The sequence below is a fragment of the Alligator mississippiensis genome, chromosome 15 (assembly GCF_030867095.1).
Source record: "Alligator mississippiensis isolate rAllMis1 chromosome 15, rAllMis1, whole genome shotgun sequence".
NCBI lineage: Eukaryota > Metazoa > Chordata > Crocodylia > Alligatoridae > Alligator > Alligator mississippiensis.
The window spans coordinates 17,041,809-17,065,704 of record NC_081838.1 but is presented as its reverse complement, the minus strand read 5'-3'; the positions used below and the strand labels follow the sequence as shown (position 1 = coordinate 17,065,704).

At 51.0% G+C, this 23,896-nt stretch overlaps 1 protein-coding gene across 6 annotated transcripts in view; it reads left to right on the top strand.

Annotated features, from left to right (window-relative positions):
• MEF2D (myocyte enhancer factor 2D) overlaps positions 1 to 23,896 on the top strand; it is a 108,985-nt gene that overhangs the window by 59,959 nt on the left and 25,130 nt on the right. For all 6 annotated transcript variants that reach the window (XM_019484844.2, XM_019484842.2, XM_059718010.1 and 3 more), the window contains 3 exons: positions 3,305 to 3,591; positions 12,193 to 12,396; positions 23,575 to 23,712. In XM_019484844.2, coding sequence (XP_019340389.1) covers positions 3,538 to 3,591; positions 12,193 to 12,396; positions 23,575 to 23,712 — 396 coding nt within the window. In that variant the 5' untranslated portion in view covers positions 3,305 to 3,537. The remainder of the gene's footprint in view (positions 1 to 3,304; positions 3,592 to 12,192; positions 12,397 to 23,574; positions 23,713 to 23,896) is intronic.

The following is a 23,896-nucleotide window of genomic DNA, read 5'->3' as shown; positions in this document are numbered from 1 at the left end:
TCCCAAACGTTCGTCTTTCATAGGAAATGAAGAGTGCATTTTGGTTTGGGGAGGGGGGGGAACCTTCCCACTGTTTGCTTTGAGGCTTGAGTCAATAGGACAAAGACACCAACTCTGAACCTGGGCTATTTATTTAATCCATTAGTGGTGATGAGGTCTAAGGGACTGGGGTCTCCTGAGTCCTCTCCTGGATCTGGGCATGTCAGATCGAATCAAGCATTAGGGCAATCTTAGATTCTTTTCGTAGATCTGCTTCTGCGGCATTGAGTCCTACGGATTAATTAGGCGTTGCCTGTAACGAGAGAGAACCTTTCCTTTCCCCCTTTTTCCACTGTCAGGCCTCGTTTGTATTGGCAAAGTGCTTGGTTGGAAGGGCTCAGGAGGAAAGACAGCTATGAACCTGATCAGGCACCGTCTCTTTTTCTCTTCTCCACCGTCACACACTGCAGGGCCCCGATCCTGACCGAGAGCCCTGTGGGTATCCTGTGTAACATTGTAGAATTGGCGAAAATGAGGGTTGGAGGGGACCTCAGGAAGTCATCCAGTCCAACCCCCTGCTCAGAGAAGGACCGTATCGTTGCGATTATTGCTTCTTGGAGGGAGGGGAAGATCCAGAAGAAAAAAATACTTGCAGAAAATCATCTCTGTGATTTTTTTTTTTCTCCCCCTCCGCCCCATCAAAATTTTGCAACTGCAACAAAAGCAAAAATTTCTTTTTAAACTAAAAGGTTGAAATTTGGGGCTCGGCATTTGCCATTCTTGTGATCCCCTTGTGCTAAGAGAACCCGTGTGGGGCTCGGAGGCCAGCTCCACTCTGGGACCCAGGGGAGGACTTAGCACTTGGGCTAAAAAGAAATCTGCCAAGAATTTGATTTTGCTCTGAGCTGCTCCCTTCGGAGACCCGCTATCGCTGGGGCTGGCTGGAGCACCAGACACCACCTCGGTGCCCCTGTGCCCTGTCACTTCACCCTCCTCGAGAGGGCTTGGAAGAGATGACTGACAGTTTTTAGGCTTCTTTCCGCAGCTGTTTTGGGAGGAGAAAATAGAAATGGGTAGGGCAGTTGCCTCGGGTCTGGGCTTGATACCCTGCTCTGCCACAGACTATTGCTATCACCTTGGGCATGTTACTTCATCTGCTGACTGTGTCCGACTCCAGCGTGTGGTTGTGCTATAGAGATGCTAGACTGAATGGAGTCTCTTGTGTCCAATTCCAGTCCTCTACCGTCGCATCATATAATCCCTATTATAAATAGACTGAGATCCATCTGAGCCCAGAGAACCACGACAAGCAAAGTGAGGTCACTTGGGGTGAGGTGGGGAGGGGGCACAGGGCATGTGCTGGGACCTGAACCCTTGTTGCTTAAACCTAAAGCTCTCCTCACAAATGTGCCCTGCTTTGCTTTCTAACAAAGCTGATCTGCAATTCTCCTCTACCCGGTTTAATACAAGTGCCCTACAGCTGGGTGCAGCCAAGGCTGAGCTGAGTTTTGAGGGCTCTGGGTGCTTTGTTCTGCCTGGAGAATCGTCAGCGTTTCTTTCCCCGAGTGCCAGCGCCCGCTCATCCAAGCGCAGCATCTTTGGTAGAAGGATTTAAATAAATGCATGCACACAGCCAGATGGATCAAACCCATCCAAATCCAATTGTCGTTCTTCAGCTCCGGGGCTGTCTTGGCTGCTTTTGAGGCGTTTCTTTTGGAGGCTTCTCTCATAAGCACGTTTTTGTGTCTTAATTTCTAGGGGTTTTTTTTTTTAATCAAACAAAGCCGTTTTAAAATGCAAAAATTGAAGATGAATGCAGAAACCAGGGAAGGATTGAAACTACCCTGTCTAATCACCAGCCACTTGACTGCTTATGACTTAAAAAAAAAAGAAAAAAAGAAAAAATATAGTGCTGCTTTTCCAAGAGTGTCATAGAGAAATAATGAGTCACTGGTTGATTATTGCCATCTGACTTGTATCTCCAGCTTGTTCCCCGTTAAAGTCCCGGCTGTTCCCGATGTCCAGTGGAACTTGTGGTTAGGGCATGACCCTTTGCACTTTAGCGACCTGGGTTCACTTCCCAGCTCCATCCTGCCTTGTTGTATGAGCAGCGTGCAGGGGTTGAGCTGTTCAGGATGGGATCTGGTGTGCATTTGCAAGGCAGCTCCATTCTGCACTTACAGACATGGCTTACTGGAAATTGCTGCTTGTTTGGATGGAAATCTGGCCTCAAATCTCTCTGTGACATGGGGATGACATAAAAACAATATCAGAGCAAGATCTGTCCACTTCTAAGCCCCGTTTTGCTGCTAGAGTGATGCAAAGGGACCTTGCTGTACAGGAGAAATGTATTTACATTTATGGTAATAGGCCAGTTTACCATACTTACTCATCTATCTCACATGCCTCCAAAACTGGGATTTGTATCTTGAATGGGGAAGCCAATTTCTGTGCCAGAATTGAAGCACAGGGATGCTATAATGGCTGCCAGGTCATCTTATTTAGAGGCAGGTGGTATGTGAGTATGTATGATAATTCCCCCTCTGCCCTCTTAAGACTGCTTTGGTTCTTAAGACTATGCTCTTCATGGCAGGAATGGTCACTTATTCTGCGCATAGACAGCCACTAGTGTAATGTAGACCCTCGCTCAGATTCATCTATGCTGGGTCTTCATTTGTGAAGGGCTGGGCTGGACTAGATGATGTTAGTCATGGCACGAAGAGGGAGACCTATCAAGGGAAGTATGACCCTCAGGCCTGGTCTAGAATTGTTTTAGTCCTGGTGTAATATGATTACACCGATGCAACCCCTAGTGTGGATGGAGTTAAAATGGTATGGGAAGACCTTTTATCAGGATAATTTAATCCCTTTCCATAGGGGAATACATCCCAAGATAAACCCTTTTGTATCAATGTAGGTGCTTTCACAGTATATGTCGAGTGCCACTTCCACTCTGCCAGGATAGTTAAAACTGTATGGCTTTTGTGTGTATCCACGAAGTGTTGGTTATAGCAGCGATGAGCATGGTAGAGAAAGAAGCCACTGTCTGTTACCAGAAATAGGATATTTGTGTAGCATCAATGGGTTTCTATGTGTCCTGACAACAGGCTTTTTGCAGAGAATCCTCTTTCGCAGATCATTGCATTAGGGAATATATTCAGTCTTGTTAAGGTGACAGGTTGCCCACAGAGATTGTCTGTGACCTGTGTGAGCAGTACCTAGCACCGCAATAACCCTCATGCCCAGGGGGGACCTCTGGAGAAGTAATAATAAGGAAGGGATCTCTGGAAAAATCTTTTCACTCCTTGCTTCCTCTCTTCCATAGGTTCCCGAGTGACTGCGGAAAGCCCGGCCCATCTGGAATCAGCCACAGAGCAGAGTACCATGAACTGAGAAAGGCACAACACGGATATTTGTCTTTCTTTGCTCATTTTTTGGGTTTTTTTTTTTTATTAACTTCAAAAACACTCTTGAATGACACCGGCTTGAGACAGGATCCTTTGCTCCTTCCCCAAGAGCCAAGAAGTCATCCCCATACGGTGAAGATTTCCGGAGAAGATGGGGAGGAAAAAGATCCAGATCCAGCGGATCACGGACGAGCGGAATCGACAGGTCAGCCCCTTTCTTTTGCTGCCGTGTATCAGTTTGAGCCCACCCGCTGCTGAAGGTCAAAGATCAAACTCGTTTCTTTTGTGTGCTTCAGTTTCCCCAGGTTCCAAAGCAATTAGTAATATTTATTTTTGGGGTGCAGAGCCTGAAATACCTCAAATGAGGCTGGGTTTTCAGACAACAGAAACCACCTGCTCTCTGAAACTCCTCTCCCAGGTGTTCAAGGGACATCTTGACTTCTGGAGCTCAGTGATATGCATCCACTTTTGCAAAGGTCTTTGAGATCAGCAAGTAACAATTGCTCTCAGAAGCTAAGCATGCCAGGCTTGAAGCTTGGCAGGCCGAGCGGTGGTTTTAATGGGAGAACAGGGGCAGGAGAGGGTGCTTATCTGATTGTTCAGCAAGATGTTCCCCCATAACCCAGAGGTGCGACAGAACTGTTCTCTTCCCACCACAACAAGGAAAATGTGGCTGAAAATTTGTTTCATTTCAAATGTTCTAGTTTTTCAACTTAAAACAAAACAAAAAAAAGAAACCAAAATTTTAACTGAAAACTGGAGTCTGCCTGGGTTCAGTGGCTCTCTTTTGTCAAGGAAAACTTCCTTTAAAAAACATAAACCCAAAAAAGCTAGTTATTTTTTTGCATGCACCTCTGTGTGCTCATGCATGCACATGAGCACATGTGTACTTCCACACGCACATGTAAGTATCTTCCAAGAAAAGCAACCAGACTTCTTCATTCTTCAGCAGGGGGTTGGACTAGATGCAGCCTCCTGACGTCCCTTCCAGCCCTCATTTTCTATGATTTATCTGTCCCTGGAGGCGGATTGGGCCCAGTATGATCCAGGATCATGTTCCCAGTGGGAAGTTGAAGTCCACTGGTTTCCTGACAGATCCAAGGTTCAGGGCATGTATTTTTGTCACCATTTGCTCTCCCCTGTGGTTGTCCCTGGGTTCCCTGGTGTCCCTGAGTTTCACAGAAAACGAGGGTGGGAAGGGACCTCAGGAGGTCACATCTAGTTCAACCCACTGCTCAAAGCAGGATCATCTCCAGCTACGTCATTCCAGCCAAGGCTTTGTCTAGCCAGGTCTTCAAAACCTCCAAGAATGGAGACTCCACCACCGCTGTGGGTAACCTGTTCCAGTGCTTCACCACCCTCCTAGTGAGAGAGTTTTTCCTAATCTCCAACCTCAACTTCCCCTGCTGCAACTGGAGCCTGTTGCTCCTTGTCTTGTCATCTGCCACCACTGAGAACAGTCCAGCTCCATCCTCTTTGCAACCCCCCTGCAGGGAGCTGAAGGCTGCTATTAAATCCCGCCTCAGTCTTCTCTTCTGCAGACTGAATAAGCCTAGTTCCCTCAACCTCTCCTTATAAGTCATGTGCCCCAGTGCCCTAACCATTTTCATTGCCCTCCACTGGGCCCCCTTGTCTCCTTATAATCAAGCATCCAGCTTTAATCCATCGGTGGTGACCTGGGAGTAGGGTTCTGGAGGGGGGTCAGAGGGGATGTGGTGGGTTCCTGCGGCAGCAGCTTTGTCCTGCCCTTCAGGGAACACCGGCAAGGTTGTTGAGTCTTAAAATTAACCTGCCACGACAGATGCCCTAGTTAGTGCTTCTTACCGGAGGATTCTGTCGACACAGTAGGTCAGTTATCTTGGCGGCAATCCTTCCTGCAGAGGTTGGAGGAAAAGCCACACCTGAGACCCATAGGACAAGAACAGAAAACCCTGGAGGTGCATTGGTAGAGGCTTAGGAACTGAAAAGTTAATTTGATGCTTAGTGTGGGTGTCTTAGGAAGCAGGACTCCTGGGTTTCATTTCCAGGTTTGGGAGCCAGTGTGGTCTAGTGGTTAATCCAGGACTCCTGGGTTTAATTTTGAGAGCAAACGTGGGGTAGCGGTTACTGCTAGAAAGCGCATGTCTGAACCCCTGGGTTCTGCTTCCACTTCTGGGAGGACCAGAAATCTTACCTGCTGCTCTCAGGGGGGACAGGGATTCCTGGGTTCTGCTGCCAGGCTCGGGAGGAAGTTTTGCCCAGCAGAGACCTGGCTCCAGGGGTTGGAGTTTTCTGGAGCACTGCTCCTGATGGAGAGGAACCGAGCGCGATTGCAAATCTGGCCCTATTTCCACATGGCTTGGTGAGCAAGTGGAAGGTGATAAGCTTCTCCGAGGATGAATGCAGCCAAAGAATCCAGGCAGAGCAGAACGGAGCTGAGCTCTTGGCAAGAGAGAACTGCAGTTTTCGGCGCCAATACCATGAAACCTGCTCTTAAGAGATTTGCCCGTGTTCGTAGGAGGGCGTCTGTGGCAGAATCACAAGTTACACTCCCTGCTTCATATGGCAGGGAAGCCCCTTTTTTAGCCCCTTCTTTTTGGGGCTGCCCCATCACCCCTTTCTCATTCAGGCTTCTTGGATCAGCCACAGCCCTTTACCACTCAAAGGAACAGCTTGGTTGCATTGAGTGGTTCCTGCTCCGTGCAGAAACAATAGAAAATTGCAGGTTTCCTTCATTAATGTCTGACTCGGGGGCTGGAAGGGTGGGGGTAGTAAAGGGGACAGTTTTGAAAGTCTCCCGCTTGCTCCCAGCGCTGTTGATTTTCCATAATGAGCAGGAAATGGGGCATTAACGTTTATTGAAGGAGTTGGAAGGTTTTTTATAGGGGCAGCCGCGTTCGCTGTGCTAAATGTGGTACGTAGGAACTGGGCTATAATGTACGGCCAGCCAGCAATGGGAGCCTGGGTAGACATTAAAGTGAATGGAAACTATTTGTTAAGTCTGGAGTGTAAGGGCTTGGCCTAGCCCTGTTTTATAGCCCTTCAGGAAGGGAAAGAGAGCGTGTTCTCCCCAAGCTGGGATCCAGCTTGGCTGGTGTGAGGGGGCTGCTATGGGAGGCGTGGGGGCTTTTATCTGATGGTTTGGGGCTGAAAGCACTGGATTTGGGTATGGTCCTGGCTTTGCCCATCAGCTAGCAGCAAGACCATGGGCCAGGCTGTCTATCTTTCTGGGTATAGGGAGAATCTTTCCTCTCCCAATGCTGGCCTCTTAGGAATACAGCCAAGTTGGTTGGACGGCGCTCGGTGCTGTACGGGTGTATTGTCTGGCCCTCTGGCTGCGAAGCTAAAGTGAGCCCACTATTCCGTCACTCGGCAGAGCAGAGACTGGCGATGAGGAAGACTATTCAGCTTGTTAATCAGCTAAGCACCATTCTCAGCTGTCCCCAAGCAGCGGGCAGGAGGATAGCCTTGGGGCTGGGGGTTGGGAGGGAGGCCATGCAGAGAGGCCCTGCTCCAAAGAGCTTATAGTCTAGTATGGTCTGGGGCCCCCTAAAAGGATCAGCTGAGTCTTGGTCTTATGGTAGCCCCCAGAGCCTCAAAGAAATCTGTTCCTAGTGCAGTGGAGCCCTGTACGTAGTCCTGGTAAGATATAGCCACTGCTTGAAGGCGTCGGGATCTCAGTAGAGGAGACAAGCCCTGGAGGAAGGAAGTGTTGCTTAGATGGGGAACTTAGGTCCAAAGTGACTCACCCAAGGCCACACAGGACATCAGTAGCAAAGCCATCCTACAGCCTCCGGTGCCCTGGTTGTTCCTGGAGAGGAGCTGGTGATACTGCCAGCTACACCAGTTGAACTACCATATTTTGTCTTATACAATACACCCCGGAAGAAAACGCACACCTTGTTTTTGAAAGGCAGAATAAAGGAAAAAAGATCTTTTCATGTTGTTAGTGTCCGAGTAGCAGCAGGGAGTTGAGCCTGCTGTGGATTGATGTAGATTTTGCTTTCTGTTTCACCCAGAAAGCCACAGAAACTGCTCTTACCATATTTCTCACACGTAATGTGTACTATAATTCCAGCAGCTGGGTTTTTGTGAAAAGGTATGTGCTGTTTGTGAGAGAATACAGTAATTTGCACCTGCATTTCAGAACTCTCTGATGCACCAAGGCCCTGACTCCAAGCCCAGCACCTTTATGGCAGGGTTAGGACTGAACGCAACTCTCCCATGAGCTGGCTGAGGCCTTAGCTGCAAGTTTAGTCTGCCTCTCCTGTCCTGTGCCCTTGCCATGTGCAGTCTGCATCTTTGCAAGCTCCAGGTGCCCTCTGGGAACGGAGCCCCTGCTTGTAATCCCAGAGCACCTTTCTGGTCTCCTCTCCCCAGCTGGGCAATCTGTTTTTGCTGGCCTGAAATCAGTGCAGTGGGAACGACCCCTGGATTTCAGCCCATACCAGAGCAGCCAGAAATAAAGCAGGAGACCCAGCAAGAGTCGCTAAGAACATTAGAGGAATTACTGGATAGGATTTGCCAGTGCTGATCAGAACGTCAGGCTGTCAAGACTGGGTCGCTGACTCTGGCAGTGACCAATACTTACTGCATCAGGAGGAGGCAAAAATCCTCCTGTCACACAGTTCTGGAGGGGCAGGTAATTCCTTCCTGACCCCTGCAGTGATCGGCTTATGCCCTGAAACATGAGATTCGATTACCCTCTTAGTCTTACAAAGTTAAGTCTCCTTGCTGAGGGTCAAGCCCACTTAATTCCCAGCCTGGCCGCAGACTCTAAGGAAAGGGTTTGTGCTTCTTTCTTTTCTCATGGTGACTTGACTGGCAGGATGATGTCCCTTGATACTTTCAGGGCAAAGATTTTCCTTGTGGCTGCAACTGAATAGCAGAAGCTGGGGCTCTGGGTTCTGCTCTGGGTCCGGGTGGGGAGCAGAGGTTTCCGCAGCGGTGTCCCAGTCCAAGGCTTGTGGACTGGCAGGTCCCTCTAAAGCTGCTTGTGGCCACAGGGGAGGAAGCAGAAGCTTCTTGTTAGAGCACCGATGGAGATTCAGGACTCCAGGGTCCCCAGAGACTTTTTGAGCCAGCAGCTGAATGCTTTCTGTAGGGGATGGAGCTGAACTGGCATCCTCAGTTGGTGCTCGGGTACTGGACCACTCCTCAAAGGGTCTTTCTTTACCTACCCTGGTCCTTACCAGCTCACATCCACATACCTGTGTTGTCTCCTTCTCACCGCACCGGCTCTGTTATTGGTCACACCCAGCATTGGCACCATTGAGTTGGCCGGTAGGTGCTCAGCCATCAACATGCGCCGAAACTTCCCAGTGGAGCATGCCTGGGGCCAGCTCTGCAGCACCCATTTCTATCCCAGTGGCAAGTGGCTTCTTTGCAAACAGGACATCAAAAGCATTTGCAAAGCCCAATCCCCGACCCCAAGCCCCGGTTCAATCCCCTTCATGCTTAGGCCATGCCAAGAGGATCTCAGTATAGATGCAAATGCAACTGAGGTCCCTTTTCTGCCTGGTTTTATCCTGTCAGGAGGGTGAAGAGCCTGTGGGTGAATGAAAATCTGGGCTCCATCATGGCCTTGGGAGCAGACTGCTCTGGGTCCACCCTTTTCTCCGGGTGACCTGGCTGTCATCTGCTTGCTGTCAGGCAGTGCAGTGGCTGGCCCGCTGGGAGTTGTGACGGATGTGTGGGGTGTTAGTCTTCCCGGGCTCCTGGAAACCACCTGGGTTTAGAGGGAGAGGATCACAGATGAATCTCTCTCTTGCAATGTGTGCAGCCATCTCATTGATTAGGTACTCCCAGTTGTGCAGTCTGTCTGTCTGTCTGTCATCAGGTGTTTATCTGTATCAACAATTAGGTACTCCCAGATGCGCACTCTTATCTCTTTATCTTTCTGTCTATCTCTTTAGCTCTCTATCTGTATGTGTATCTGTCTCACTATCCATCCATCTGTCCTGTCCTGTTTATCAGAAGACAGGGTAGATTTGCACCTTATAGACTGCTCAAAGTAGCTATCTAGATAGCTATCTAGATCTATATAGATATATATTGACCAATAGATATAAATGTATAGCTATATAATATATCAAAATATGTAGATATTGATATGCATGTGAGTGTGTGTCTATATAAAGCTGGTGATAGATAGATAAGTAGATGGTATTTTATAGGAAATATACCCTGCCTTTGACTGGACTTCTGGCTAACACAGCTCACAACATCTGTCTGTCTGTCACCAGGCATGCAGCTGTAGCATCTGTTAAGCAGTCCCCTATGTGCATCTCTGTCTGTCTGTCCCTCCATCCTTCCCTCCCATGCCCATCTCAGTGGCTCTCCCAAAAGCCAGGCTAGGATGCCCTTTGGTCAGACAGGCTCTTATTAGCCAAACTGCCCAGAAGAATCCAATGCCTGCTCTCTGTCAGGACGTCCAGCACTTAAGATCCTGGGAGCTGAAGTTTGGAGCAGCCAAATCATCCCTGCAGCGTGGCAGGTCTACATGGCCCTCCCTCCCCCAGCTGTCAGCAGGAGGAGGAGCTGGTGGATAACCCCTGTGCTGAGCCTGAAGTAATTTGAGTTTCTGTGGAGCAGGCCGGAGCTCCTGGAGACCTGGCAACGTGACCCAGGACAGCTCTCGGGCATGGGCATAGAGAGGCACCAGGAGACACCGCACCAGGGGGCTCAGCCATCTCACATGGCAGTGGACAGCTGCATGTGCCAGCCCTGGACTCCAAAGGGCAGGAGGTGATTAGCACCCAATCTCATTATGGCTTAATCACCTGAGGGGTGGGGAAGGCAAGCTGGGTGGGGTACACAGCCCCCCAGTGCTGGGACCCACGCAGGGAGCTGAGGGGCTCTGTGCAGACGCAGGCCCCAGTGCTCTCTGGAAACAGGAGCTCTCTGCACTTTAATCCTACTGACTCAGAGCAGGTGCTTAAAGCCCAGAGCAAGCTCAAATCCCTGCTCTAAGCAGGGGAGGGGTAGAGATGCCCAGTGAAGGCCCAGCAGCCTGGGCACCCATCCCTGAGCATGACCCAAGGGGTGCAGGCCAGCGGGCTCTGTTCCCCAGGGTAGCTCTGGCAAGTCAGCCTTGGTGTGATTGGCACCTCGGGCAGCCCCATCTCCTGGGCATTGTAGCCGAGGCTATACTGACTTTGATCCAAGGCTCTTCAGGGCAAGGACTCTCGCTGCAGCACCCAGCGTTTAGAGGAAGAAGCTTCTCACCTGTAAAAGGGGTGCAGAAATAGCAGCAGCATAGCACTGTCCACCCCAGCCACAGGCAGCGGAGAAACAAGCTATTTCCCTTTCCCTGTCCTGACCTGATTGGCACTGAACATCCTTGGGCTTGCATTTGCAGTGCCCCCAGCCCCAGCCGGCCCTGGATCAGGTGCCCTTCTCTGTGGACACGGCCAAGCAGCTCTCCTGCTTGTCACTCACGTAAGGGTCTGTCCGGGAGCCGGGACCTGCGGAGCTGCCAGCGCTAATGACAGCTAATGCTAAACCAAGGGGTTGCAGCGGGAAGAGAGTGGGGGGGGAGCGGTCGCAGGGGTCCATGACCTCTCCACACTTGACAGGCAGCTTGGAAAAAACAAGGTTATTTGGGCAGTCGGGAGGCAGCTAGGCTGCATGCCTGCTGGGGTGCAGGGATGTCTTTGGGCCTGAGCTGAGCAGAGCTGCTCTTTCCGTGTGACAGGCGAATGCTTGATGCTGCCTGATGCTGTGGAGCTGCGTTGCTAGGCGCTGTGCAGCCACAGGATAAGACGTGGTCCCCGGAGCCGACAGCCTAACGAGGCAAAGCAGGCAAATGACCTTGCTCAGGGCCCCGGCTTGGGAGCCGGACGCCTGGGTTCTGCGCGTGGCTCCGCCGCCGACCGCTGGCGTGACCTTGGGAGCTGCCTCCCTGGGCTGGAGCTGTGCTTGGGGCCCTGGCTCTGGGGCTAGGGAGGGACGTGGTGCAGAGGGGAGGTGTCTGTGTAAGAGCAGGGTGACGTGGCCCTTGCGTTGCCACCGTTCCCAGTCCCTCTGGCTTGGCTCCTTCCACTCCTGTGCTCGTCTCTGCTGCTCCAGCCAGGCTCATGGTGTCCTGCCCAGATGATGGCTCGGCCGGGGGCTGCACAGGGATGCGTTTCCTCTCGGCTCAGCAGCGCGGTGACACTAATCTGCCTTGTGCCTGCCCTCACCAGAGCCCTGAATACCAGCCCATAGGAGTCAGTTAGGCCTCTCCAACACCCAGGCAAGGAGGGGGCTGGGAGAGTCCAGGATGAAGCCACCTTGCTGAAATGGAGGCAGGGAGAGGGCCGGGGCTGTGCCTTTTGCTCCATCCCTTCCCCTGTCTCTGCATCCATCCCTCTGCTTGTCTCTCTCCTTTCCCCTTTCTCTACCCTTCTTTCTCTCTCTTTCTCTCTTTGACCCTCCCTTCTTTCCTCTGTTGCCTGTTCTCTCCCTTGCCCCCTTTCTTGTGTCCTCCCTTCTCTCTGCCTCCCCTTTCTTACTCTTTCCCCCACTTTTTTCTTCTCTCTCCCCCCCGTCATATATACCTTCCCCAAAATCTCTTGCTCCCTGTCTCTGCCCCTGCACCACCTAGGCTTCTTCCAGTTTCTGGTCTTTTGCTCCCAAGAGATATTCCTGCCCTTAGCATGTTTTTTCCATCCAGGACGGTTCAACCGGGAGACCTCTCCTCCAGTCCAGCTTAGTCGCAGAGGGGCTATCAGGAGATAGGGCAAGATTTTTCAAGCTGTGGGACTTAGGGCACCCACCCATCTTGATGATTCAGCCTCCCCTTCAGGTCTTTAACCACTGTGTCTCCCCTCTCTCCCACCCGCAGGTGACTTTCACCAAGCGGAAGTTCGGCTTGATGAAGAAGGCCTACGAGCTGAGCGTCTTGTGCGACTGTGAGATTGCCCTCATCATCTTCAACCACTCCAACAAGCTGTTCCAGTATGCCAGCACCGACATGGACAAGGTGCTGCTCAAGTACACCGAATACAATGAACCCCACGAGAGCCGGACCAACGCCGATATCATCGAGGTGAGACCCACTGTCCTTGCTCCCAGCCTGTGCCTCTTGGCTTGGCATGCGTGTAGGGGGTAGCTCCACTCTCACTAAGACTGGGGTTGCAATGGGCTGGCTGAAAGCACTTGCCAGAAGCTCCAATGGGATGGGATGGGATGTGCCAGGGGCTGCTAGGGTCATAGGAAAGTTGGGTAGGAAGGGACTTCTCAAGGTCATGTCTAGTTTGGCCCCCTGCTCAAGGCAGGATCAGTGCAGACCCTTCTAGCCAAGGGTCTGTCCAACCTACTCTTGAATATTCTCAGAGATGTATATTCCACCACCTCTCTAGGTGCCTGTTTCAATGTGTGACCACCCTTGGAGTGGTTCCTCCTCATATCCAACCCCAGTTTCTTCCACTACACAGATTCACAGAAGTTTAGGAGCTGAAAGGGACCTTGTGAGATCATTGGGTCCAGCTTGAGGCCATTGCTCCTAGTCCTGTCCCTTACAGCCATAGAAGAAGGTCCATCTCCGTCCTCTCCACAGTTCCTTCTAAGCTGTGTGCATGCGCGGCCATGCACAATAAAAAATCATGCCGCACAATAACTTTTTAATGCCATGCATACAGTGGTGTCCTGACAGGGGTGGGAGGCTGTGGCCCCATGTGCTGGCCTGGGGGGGATGCGCAGTGCCATAGCAAGGGGACACCTATGCTCCCCCCTGCCACCAGCTTTGCATCTGGCCGCTCACCACCCACCCCAACCTGGCCACGGGCTGCTGCAGGAGGGTAGAGAAGTGGGCACACTGAAATACTTGCACACTCCCAGCCAGGATTGCTCATGGATCGCTAAACCTTAGAGGGATCATCAGTCCTCTCCGTCATCACCCTTTAGGTATTTGAGGACTCTTATCGAATCCTCCTCAGACTTCTCTTCTGTAGACTGAATAACCCTCTTTCAGCTAGGGTTGGCTGTCCTGCTACCAAGGGGTCTCATCCCCTGGTTTTCTTTAGCACAGCAGAAAGCTGAGCCTGGGAAGTCTTTCTGGGAGAAAGTGTCTGTCCTTCTTGGACATGTGGGGGGAATTGTGGGGAGGCGCTGAAGGAGTGGGTGGCACTGGCTTGTGTTCACCCAAGGGGTTTTAGCCTCACTCCCCTCCCAGGCCAGTATGAGAGTGAGTTGGGTTGGGGGCATGCTTCAAGTCAACACGGAGGGAAGCCAAATATGTGCATAGGGCGTTCACACAGCCGAGATCACAGTGAATCTCAGCCGTCAATCCAGGCCCTGCCCCACCTGTGACGCGTTCCCGAGCACAAAGGAGATGGCTGCCCCTGCACCACGTTCCCTGGAGGAGTGCGGTGCGTGTGTCGCTCTCCGTGTGGGCAGCTTGCTTTACACCCGGGCAGATCCAGATAAACGCGAGGGCTGGCTGGGCAATTATTGACATCGCTGGCAGGCAGGGAATGAACGCCTCCGTAGCCTTGAGTCATTCGGTTTATCTGCTCTCGGCGGCAGGGGGCGAAGGACCCTCGGCAGGATCAGAGGCCAGGATGCGGCAGGGGGCAAGCGATGCTGCAGAAGCACAGCAATGCCGCTCGGGCTGCATGCCATGAGGATGCTTGAGCCTCTTCAAAGCACCACGGGAGCAACGCTCTCCCCCCGCTGTTCTCCCATGTCACTCCTGCCTTTTGAATCCTTCTGGTGCCTTACGGCAGCCTCGGGCTTCACGTGCCCGCTTTGATTTTGTTGTGGGGGGAGAGAGGAAAAAAAAAATCCCTCCTCCTAAATCTGCCTTTCTTTCTGGCTCAGAAGCTGCTTGTCTTCAAGAACAGGCTCTCAGCTAAGGAGCTTTTCCCCTCATCGTCCAGCTGAGAAAAATCTCAAGGTCTGATTCTCATTTACACTCAAGCCATGTCTGCAAGCAGTTTTCAGACCAGCACCATGCCATCAGCTTAGGGTCTGGGCTTTCTTTTTGTAACCCAGTGGCTCTCCACCTTTTGGGGCTTGAGGCCCTGTTCCAAAAATCCCAGCTCTCCACTTTCAGTCATTTTTTGACTATGGAAAAAACCCCCCTAGTGCTGTTCTTTTATTGCAAAGACCTCAGAAAGATCAAAACTGGGGCAGACTGCTTGTGACACTCTGAAGTCCTATTTGAAATCTCTGGTTTTATCCTGGGAATCATGTTGGTGTTGCATACCTAACCATGCTAATATTTTACAGCACCCTTAAAAGGATCTTGTGGCACCCCAAAGTGCTGGACACCCTCGTTGAGAATCACGGTTTTAACCAATACCATGCCAATCCTGTATAAGAATAGTTCAACCTGTATAAACCCAATCGAACTACATTTGGACTAAGGGGGTGTACTGGGAACTGTACTGGTGTTACTGTACTGGTATCATTGTACCACTTGGGGTTCAGGCTGTAAGCAAGGCAAGAGCGTGCTGTGTTGGGCTTGGTTTTCAGTGGTGCTGAGGCCACGTCCTGACAGTGCAAAGGAGTTTGACAGTGAGGGCAGCTATAGTTTGTGCCCATTCAGCATCCTTTTGCCTGGACACTGTTGTGCCAAGAGGTCTGAGTACACTCAGGATCTTGTGAGGATCTTGTGCCTTGTGTGATGGAGTTTGCACCAGTGCCAAGGCCACGTGTAGCCTGAACATGGTCACGTTTCCCCCTGGTTTTAAATGATGGTGCAGTGAGAAGTGAGGAATCCAAAAGCTGTCGTGGATGCTGTCACGGATCTTCCAGAAAGTAAATGGGTGGAATTCCCTGATGTTACAGGGTCAGAATTGGCTGCAGGATGGACCCACTTCCATCCTGATCCCAAAGGATGCAGCCACTTGCCTCCTGTGTGCATGATGCTGCAGAAAGACCACCCATACCCTCATTTCCATGGCATGCATTTCACTTCACCCACAGCATGAAACAGCTTGGTTTTGGCCTAAACATACCGTCAACATTTGGTGCTGTGTTCTCCTGTCCGTATGGTCCGAGATCCAAATACATGAAATCCTGGAAGATCCAGGAGGTGCTTGGCACCAGAGAATGTTCTTGGTGTGCACCAAATAAGCGAAGGAATCTGCATCCCAATCCGAGTGAAGGGAGTCGTGGATGGTGACAGTGAGAGAAGTGGAGGCTCCACAGATTTGCTAAGGGGGCTGCATGATTTGTTGCTGGAGGCGTGCTTCTTCCCTGCCCAGGGAAGTCCCACAGAGATGGGTTTTCAAGTTAACCTTTGGGAGTCTCTCTGGCCTACTTGCTTCCCCAGCATAATAGCAGCCTCAAGGTGCTCGAAGAGGGCTTCCAGCTTCCCACAGCCCCCCCAAGAGCCTACCCTAACAGCCAAGGATTGTCAGGTATCCTTCCTTTCCTCTGGCCTTACTTCAAGCCAGCTCTTTGCCTTTACCCGCAAGGGTCCCCGTTCCATCAAGGATATGATCCATCTTCAACACAGCTGTGGCAGCTCACTCCAGCTGAGGGCCATGCTTTTGTGGTCTCTTTGAAGCCCAGGGGATGCCACCTCTTTAATTTGCGGCCTGATCCAATGATGTTTTCTCCTCGCTGGTGAGAAGGGCCCTGATCTGTGCCCATTCTGCTATTTCCATCGAGCAGGGTTTGGAAGGTTCTTGTGCTGGGCTGGGGCTCTGATGGGTGGTTTGATGTGCTTTGGATTCAGGCATTGGCTGGGCAGCGCAGGGTGAAAACTTGGGCTTTTAGATGTTGCTGGCAAGAGTGTCAGCTGGTGGGATGCATGACAAAGGTGGGTTTTATGCTGAGGTTTACTGAGCCTCTGGGCTCAGAGACCTACTCTTGGCTCTTCTGTGCTAGATCCCTCTCTGACTGCCCAAGTAGATGGAAAGGAATACTTCCCCTCCATTTTGGGAAAGGTCATATGGTCTAGTGCTTAGTGCCTGATGCTGGGAGGCTGAGGCTCTCCACTTGGCTCTGAAGTATGATGGTGGTCAAATCACTTCCTATTTTGGTGCCTCAGTTTCCCCTCCCACTTGTTCAGTCCAGGCACCGTCTCTCTGTACAGCACCTTGCACAATGAGGCCCAATTTTCATAAGTGTCAATAACCTCAGGGGACTTGGCAACTGCTTGGTGGCATCACTAGGACCCGAGCAGAATATCCCCCGGGGTCACTGGGGGACTGTCTCCCCTTTGCACTAGCTGTGTGGCCTTGCTGTCCAACACAGAACTCCCCTACAAATGGAAATGCTTCATATCCTCTTTTCCCCACCTGCCCATCAGTCTCACCTGGCTGCAGCATCTGCTGTGTTTTCCTCTCTGTTCTGCAATTAAAAAACCCCCCTTCAGATGCCATTTGCTCCGGTGGCTGAGGGAATCTGAGCTAATGACAGATTGGGACACGCAGGTTGGGAGCCAAAAGTTGGTGGCTGCGTTGGGTCTCCAAGGAGGACAGACGGCCATTTCTTCTGTGCTAGGAGAGACAGGCAGCTGCCTGGGAGGGCTGGGTTGTGGGAGAGGTGTTGATTTAGTCTGGGATCTGCTGCAAGGAAGGAGCTGTGAAGCAACCAAGCATGAGTGTATGTGTGAGTACTTGTGTGTGAGGAGAAGCAATTGGTGTGTGTATGTGTGTGTGCTTGCATCAGTGAGTGTGGGAATATGAGTGAGGCTTGCATTTGTCAGTCTTGGGTGTGCGTGTATGCGTGTGCTTGCATCAGTGAGCGTGGGAATATAAGTGGGGCTTGCATTTGTGTCAGTCATGGGGGGAGGTGCGTGCGTGTGCATATGCATGTGCCTGTGAGTGTGTGCATGTGCATTTGAGCATGCATGTCGAATGAACAGGTGTGTGAGTGTCTATGACTTTGAGCCAACGCGCACGTGCAACTGAACCTGTGAACAGGGGAGGTCCTGAGCTGGGTGATATGTTAATGAGGTCTGACCTTGTGCTGCTTCTGCTCTTTCAGGGGACGTATTCCTGGCAGGAGTCTCAGGGACGCTGGATCCTTTAGCTGCTTTTGCAGGGAAGGGGGCCGTAAAGTGGATAGAAACAAGTCTCCTGAGGGATTTCACAGCACAGCATAGACCCATAGACTTCAGTTCTGTTCCCAGCTCCTAAAGTCTGGCGGGTGGGTGGAGCACCCTGCTTTTTCTTGTTTCCTTGGGTTTGGGGGGGTGATGGAAAGCCAAGAGCAAGGTAGAACAGCCCCAAGGCTGCTCTGACTTGCATAGGGATGGCCCTAAAAGGAAGCACAAACCCCCCCTTGCCCTGTCTCTCTCCAGCCGTGACAAACGTTTAATGGAGAATCATGTTCCCCCAGCACTTGGCATATTAGAGACGGACTCCCGTTGTGACTTCTCACGGGGTCACAGTGACAAGCCCCCGTTTCTGTTTGCACACACAGCAGCAGGGCAAGGGGCCTCTGTAAGGCTCTCAGCAGTCTCCTGTTTGCACAGAACAGATCGGGTGACCAAGGGCTTTGTGCACTGGGCCAGGGCTGGGTCAGGGCAAGACTCTTGCTGGGGGCTGGAGATCCCTCACTTAGCTGCATTAACTTTGGGGTTACCTTCCATAAACGCCTAAGGAAAAGCCAAGCAGAGGCCTCGTCTGCACAAGAAAGCAGTTCCTGTTTAACTTAAATGGCTTTTTAAATCAGCTAATTAAGCCTGGAGAGAGGCTTCTTTCAGTCAAGCTGACACCGATGCCTCGTCCCACTGCAGCTAGAAATGCTGCCAGCATTTTGCTTGCCTCCGTGAAGCAGCCACGTCCTGCAGGGCAGGGTGTTAGCAGCATGCCCCGGGCCTTAGCATCCTCCCAGGCTTTCAGATCTCATGATGCAGAAGAGGGGTTCCTGAATCAGGTCGGGGACACGGGCACACCGGCAGCCACGTGCTCGCTGAACCCGTGCACGCTGGCTGTGTTCCCGGCTGTCGCTTCTGGTTTCCTTGCTGTCTGGCTGATGTGCCAGGTCAGGGTTCGTGGTTTGGACTGGAGCAGGGCTAACACCGGCCTGGATGCTCAGACAGGCAAGGATCTTTGGGTAGATGTGATATCTTTTATTAAACCAACTGAGTAGTTGGAACAAAGTTCTTTGCAAGTTTTTTGCAAGCAAGACCAACGTAACTACAACCAAAAATCCTACAACCTGGATGCTCAGAAGTATTCAAAGTCACACTGCCACCCTCCTGCTCCTTCCTGCAGCAACAAGGCCTGGCTCTTCCCTGCCTTTCCACCCATTCCCAAGGGCAACATTTTGCACTCCTCCTTGCTTTGGCATCAAGGAGAGACAAGCCTTTCCTCCAGGTGCAGAGCAGAGGCTGAACTTGACTTTTCAACTGGAGGCAAACTTTCCCAGGCTTTGAGATGGTTTAGATTAACATCTCCCTCCTTTCTAGAAGGAGCTGACCGCATCCTGCCTGAACTCCTCCGCCTCTCGTATGCTTGGTATTTCCTTTTTAGCCATCCTTGAGTTGGATAGCTGTCCCTTTAAGAGCAAAGCAGGCTGGGAAAGCTCTTGGGGCTATAAAATTGAGGAGCAGAGCGCTTCAAGGGAAGAGTGCTTGTAGGCAGAGCAGGGATGGCTCAGCTGTGACCCAGGGAAAAAAGGGAGGTTTTTATTTCCCATTAAAAATGTGCAATGGAATTAATGGTTTTCATCCTGCTTGAATCTTTCCCCCCAGAAAAATAATTGTAGGAGGATGAAATTTAAAAGGGAATCCTGATATAGGTCAGGCAGGTTTTGTTCCCCCAGCCCCTTTCCCTTCTTTTCCCACACTAGAAAGGGAGTGGAGGGAAGGAAAAGGGGGAGAAAGGAGAGATCAACAGATCTGTTTGATATGCTTCCAAAAGGGCTTTTGGGACAAGAAATTGCCCCCCACCCCGATCCTTGCTCCCAGGCGTTATCCTTGTGTCTGTGGCATCCTGATCAGTTGATGCAGCATGACCCAGAGCCTGTTCCCAGCCTTGGCTGTTGTCAGCACTCCAGCGGGTGACACTATGGTACTTTCCGTCCTGCCGGGCAGCCTGTCATCCGCGCCTGCTGCCAGTTGGAAAGCAAGCGGCCATGCTCCCGAAACGGCTCCCCTCCTCCTTCCCCTCCACCTCCTCCTTCCCCCGACCAAGCTGCTCAAGGGCCAGAGAGGGCTGCGAGGGGGATTAGCAAGCGCTAAAGAATCTGCAGCCTACGTTCCACATGGCCTTTGGATTAGCTGCCCTAGATGCACATGGCATTTCCCAGGGCAGAGCTGCTGCCCCAGCAGACTGGTCTTCTGCAGCAAGAGCTAATGGGAGGCACACCTCTAGTCTCCAGCAGGACGCAGATGGCACTGCCGCACCTGCCCTGCCCTGAGAGCTTTCATTTGCCCTTGGCTGAAGGCCTCTTGTGCGTTTTGCTGCAGCAAAGCATCCAGAGCATCCTCAAGTGCAGACTCGGGGGAGATCTGGTTTGAACATCGTTCTCCCCTTCCCCTTCCATCCGCAGCTTTGTTCTGTGTACAAGTGGCAAGAATACCATATTTTACCATAGACAACACTCACTTTTTAAAAAAACCAACCTAGCTGCTGGAAATTGGAGTGTGCATTATATGTGAGAAATATGGTAAGAGTAGTTTCTGCTACATACCAGGCAAAAGCAGAAGTGAAGTCTGCACACCGTTCACAGGGGGAGCAGGCTCTACTCCTGAGATGCGGTCACTCACTTATTACAAGGAAAGATCTTTTTTTTCCCTGTCTTCATTGTGCCTTTCAAAAACAAGGTGCACTATCTCATCTAGGGGCGCGTCGTATGTGAGAAAATACAGTGCAGGTCGGTGGAGAGCTGTGATGCTTGAAAGGATTTGACTTCATTAAGGGAGAAACCAGCTAGAGCCAAGATCATCTCTTTGAGTAATCCACATGGATTTGATCTTCTGTTTCACCTCTGTATACAGGAGCCAGTTACTTTAACCTCACCCCCAAAGGAAATGAATTGCCTTCCCCATCCAACCCCTACCTTCCCAGTCACTGGTTGGGGAACAAGGCAGTTTAAATGGGGTGAGATCTCTAGTCATTGCTGGTTACAGAGGCCCACCATGTCATTCTAGCTCTGTCTTTCCTCCCAAACCAGAAGAGAAAGATCTTGCCCTTCCACTCAAGGTCAGACCGATTGCTGCATTTGGGGTCCGGAAGGAGTTTTACCCCATGGCCAGATTGGTACAGGTTGTTGGGATTTTTGCCTTCTTGAATAATGGGGGTCACAGCCCTCTGTCTTGGAGCATATTTTGGCAACCCGCGACACTGGCTGCTGTTGTCCTTTTGCTTTGCCTATGTAGTTGTGGGACAAGGTTGACTGTTTCACTTATCAATAGTGATCGTTTTGGATGAGAAGGATCCTTCCTCAGGCAGGGGGTTGTACTAGATGACCCCCAGCAATCCCTTCCAGCCCTACTTTCCTATGATTGTTGGATTGTCATTATCATCATTTGTACTGCAATAGCAAAAGTACAGTACCAATACAGCAATGCAGCAGGATACCAATACAGAGCAGAAAAAGCTTGTGCCCCAGAAAACTTACAGTCAGAGTTACTGATACAGCCCACAACACCATCAGCTCTGTTATAAACCTGTATTGTCCAGAGCTTACAGTGTAGGGAAAGAGCCTCTCCAAATTAAAACTTGACCTGGAAGCAGATACATGCCTTTCTTCTGGGAAAGGGGAGAATTCTCAAGGCTTTTCATTTTTATTATTTTTCCCCCCCTCTGTGGAATTTGGCATGGGAAGAGACCAAGACTTCCAGGAAATTTTGTAGCTTTGACTTTAAAAAAAGAATTGGCAAGGGAGGGCTCCATAATAACGCCTAATTGCTTCTGGTATTTTGAAAATACAGTGATTAAATGTGCATGTGTAATGCAATCTGTAAACTGGCTGCCCGACGCCAAAGAGGAACTTTCTGTACAAAATTCTCCAGGTTCTTACAACAGACAGCGCAAATCCCCGCTGCGTCACGGCTGGGTGTCCAGCAAGTGAAGGTGTTGGGGTAGAAAGCAGGTCTGGCAATTCAGGTTGTGTACTAAAACCCGGGGGGGCCTGTCCCAGACTAGGCTTGTGAGCTTTTTTCTGGGACAAACTTGTTTACACGGGCAAATTTGCACCCAGCAAGTGATACAAGTGCCCTTGTGGGGTAGCAGCTTCATTGGTGTAATGGAGCTGTTGCCGTGGGGGAAGGGGACTAAAATAACTGCTTGGGATGACTCACCTTCCTTGCAGTGCCTCAAGGGCCAGGCCAGGTTTTTTTTACTAGTGGAGGTCTCCTACCTCCAAGCAAAACAGTTGTGCTGGGAAAAAGCTGGTGGGTAAACCCAGCGGTAGAGTGTAGTGCCCTCGTGCCAAGGCCTTGGCATTGCCAGGCTGTCAGAAGCCTTCCTGAGTCTCTCTGCTCTGCTCTTAGGAGATGTGATATAGCAGGCTTGCAGGGTTAATCTTACTTGCTCAGGTATTGGTAGCAGTGAAACCAATGACAGACTGTAAGCTTGCCACTTTTGGAGGAGAGGAGCCCCCCAAAATACCTCTGCATCTGCAGTGCTGTTGGCCTGACAAACTGGGGAGAAGGAGATCCCTATTGTGCTTCGGACCAGCCATCTGGTTTGGATCCTTTCCCCCTCTGGTTTCGGTCCGTCGTCAATGGCTTTGCTGATGCTGCTTTCCAGAAACCGATGATCCTAGGCTGTGTTTCCTCCCAGCCTGCAGCATTTTGACTCGATTGACTCAACGTGCATCCTGCAGGTCCTAATCTCGATAACCTCCGAGGTGCCAGGTTTGCACGTAACAAGGTCATTGAAAGAGGGAAGGCATCCAGCCCATTTTGGGGGCATTTGGTGTCTTGCGGCTCTAAGGACAATGAATCCCTATCAGCAGAATGGTAGAGAATTGCTAAACACGCCTGAGACCAATTCCTCAAGTTTTTCTGGTGTAAATCCAAGGAGTCTTCAGGGGTGTTGCTGCTGATGCCAATGTGAGTAGTTCTGAACCTAACTTGGAGCTGCAACCCCACTATGATACGAGTTGGGCGACCAGCCAACCAGAAACGTGGCCATGTTTGGCTTTCCAGTTCGAGGGGATTATCCCTGTGCAGCCTATACCCTGTGTAGTCCTGCAGACCCAGCCTCCCTGCTTAATACAGTTTTATTGTGTTGAGGTTGGCAGACTCCACTGCATGTTACAGCAAAACCCTTGCATCTATTTAAAACAGCCTTAAAAAGAAAACAAAACCACATTCCACCCACTCATTTCGCTGGGGACAAGTCATTGTTTGTGTCTTAATGGGAGAATAAATAGCACCAGGGCTTATTTCTCCCTTTCTCCATCATTGTCATCCTGGGAATTGTGGGGCGAATAGATTTTTTTGCATCTGAGTTTGAGCTACGGGACCAAATTCAGTCCTGATGTGAATGGATCGTTTGAAGTCGGTGGAATTCCTTGTCTCAGTCCCGGGGTTGTGCTTTCCTCTCCGTTATCCTAGTCAAATCCCTTGGGCCAGATCCTTAGCTGAAATGGGAACAAGGCCCATAATTGGATGTTGTTAAATCCCGTTAAGCCCTGCAGGATCTTGGGCTAAGGGAGTTAGTTACTTTTGTGTAGAGAAAAGGGTCAGGAGTGGAGGGGTGGGGGGAGCTGTTCTTCTTTTTGGTTAGATCTTGCAAGAGGGATCCTCATTCCCATCCCTCTGCCAGTAGAGAAGGGTGTTACCATAGGAACAGGTTGCCCATACGTCCAGTTTGCACAGAAATCCAGAAAACCTCTGTGATTTGACCGAAGTGGAAAATCAATAGCAAAACTGGACACGGGAAGAAGTCGAGACCCCAGTGTCTGTCTGAGGGTAAGAGGAACCTGGTGTAGCCAAGGTCCAGATATCTCCCTTAGTTGGGGAGCAGAGCCGGTTAAAATATTGTGAATATTGGTCATTTAAGATGGGATTTCCCCCCCCCCCTCCGAATTTGCAGATCCGTGCTGTTGGATTGATTCATCATGAGGTTTGCCCAAAGGTTCTGCTGTTGGATTTGTCATGCTCTCCTTCCCAGCCCCCAAGTTTTTTAAGCATGTTTGATGCCTGTTTGCAGAACTCTAGGATTCCCCCACCCCTTTCCTTTCCCTGACCAGGTCTGCGGTAAAGGCATCACCCTATTCCCCTCCTTCCATTTCAGCCCCGGACACCACCAGCCCCCCATTATCCCATTCCAGCCTAGGTCTCAACCTGTCCCGGTTGTGTTTTCAGACGTTAAGAAAGAAAGGTTTTAACGGTTGTGACAGCCCGGAGCCTGACGGAGAAGACTCCATCGACCAGAGCCCCCTGATGGAGGACAAATACCGCAAAGCCAGCGAGGACCTGGACATCCTATTCAAGCGCTACGGTGTAAGTACTGTGCCCCTCTGGCCAGAAACCTTCATTATGTGTTTTTTTTTTTTTTTCTTTTGTTCGATTTCCCCCCAACCCTCTTCCCCACCACCTCCCCCCCACCTGACCCTGAACGTCACAGGCGCTGAACAAGAAGCACAGGGAGTGCGAGAGCCCAGAAGGGGACGAAGTGTTTGCACTG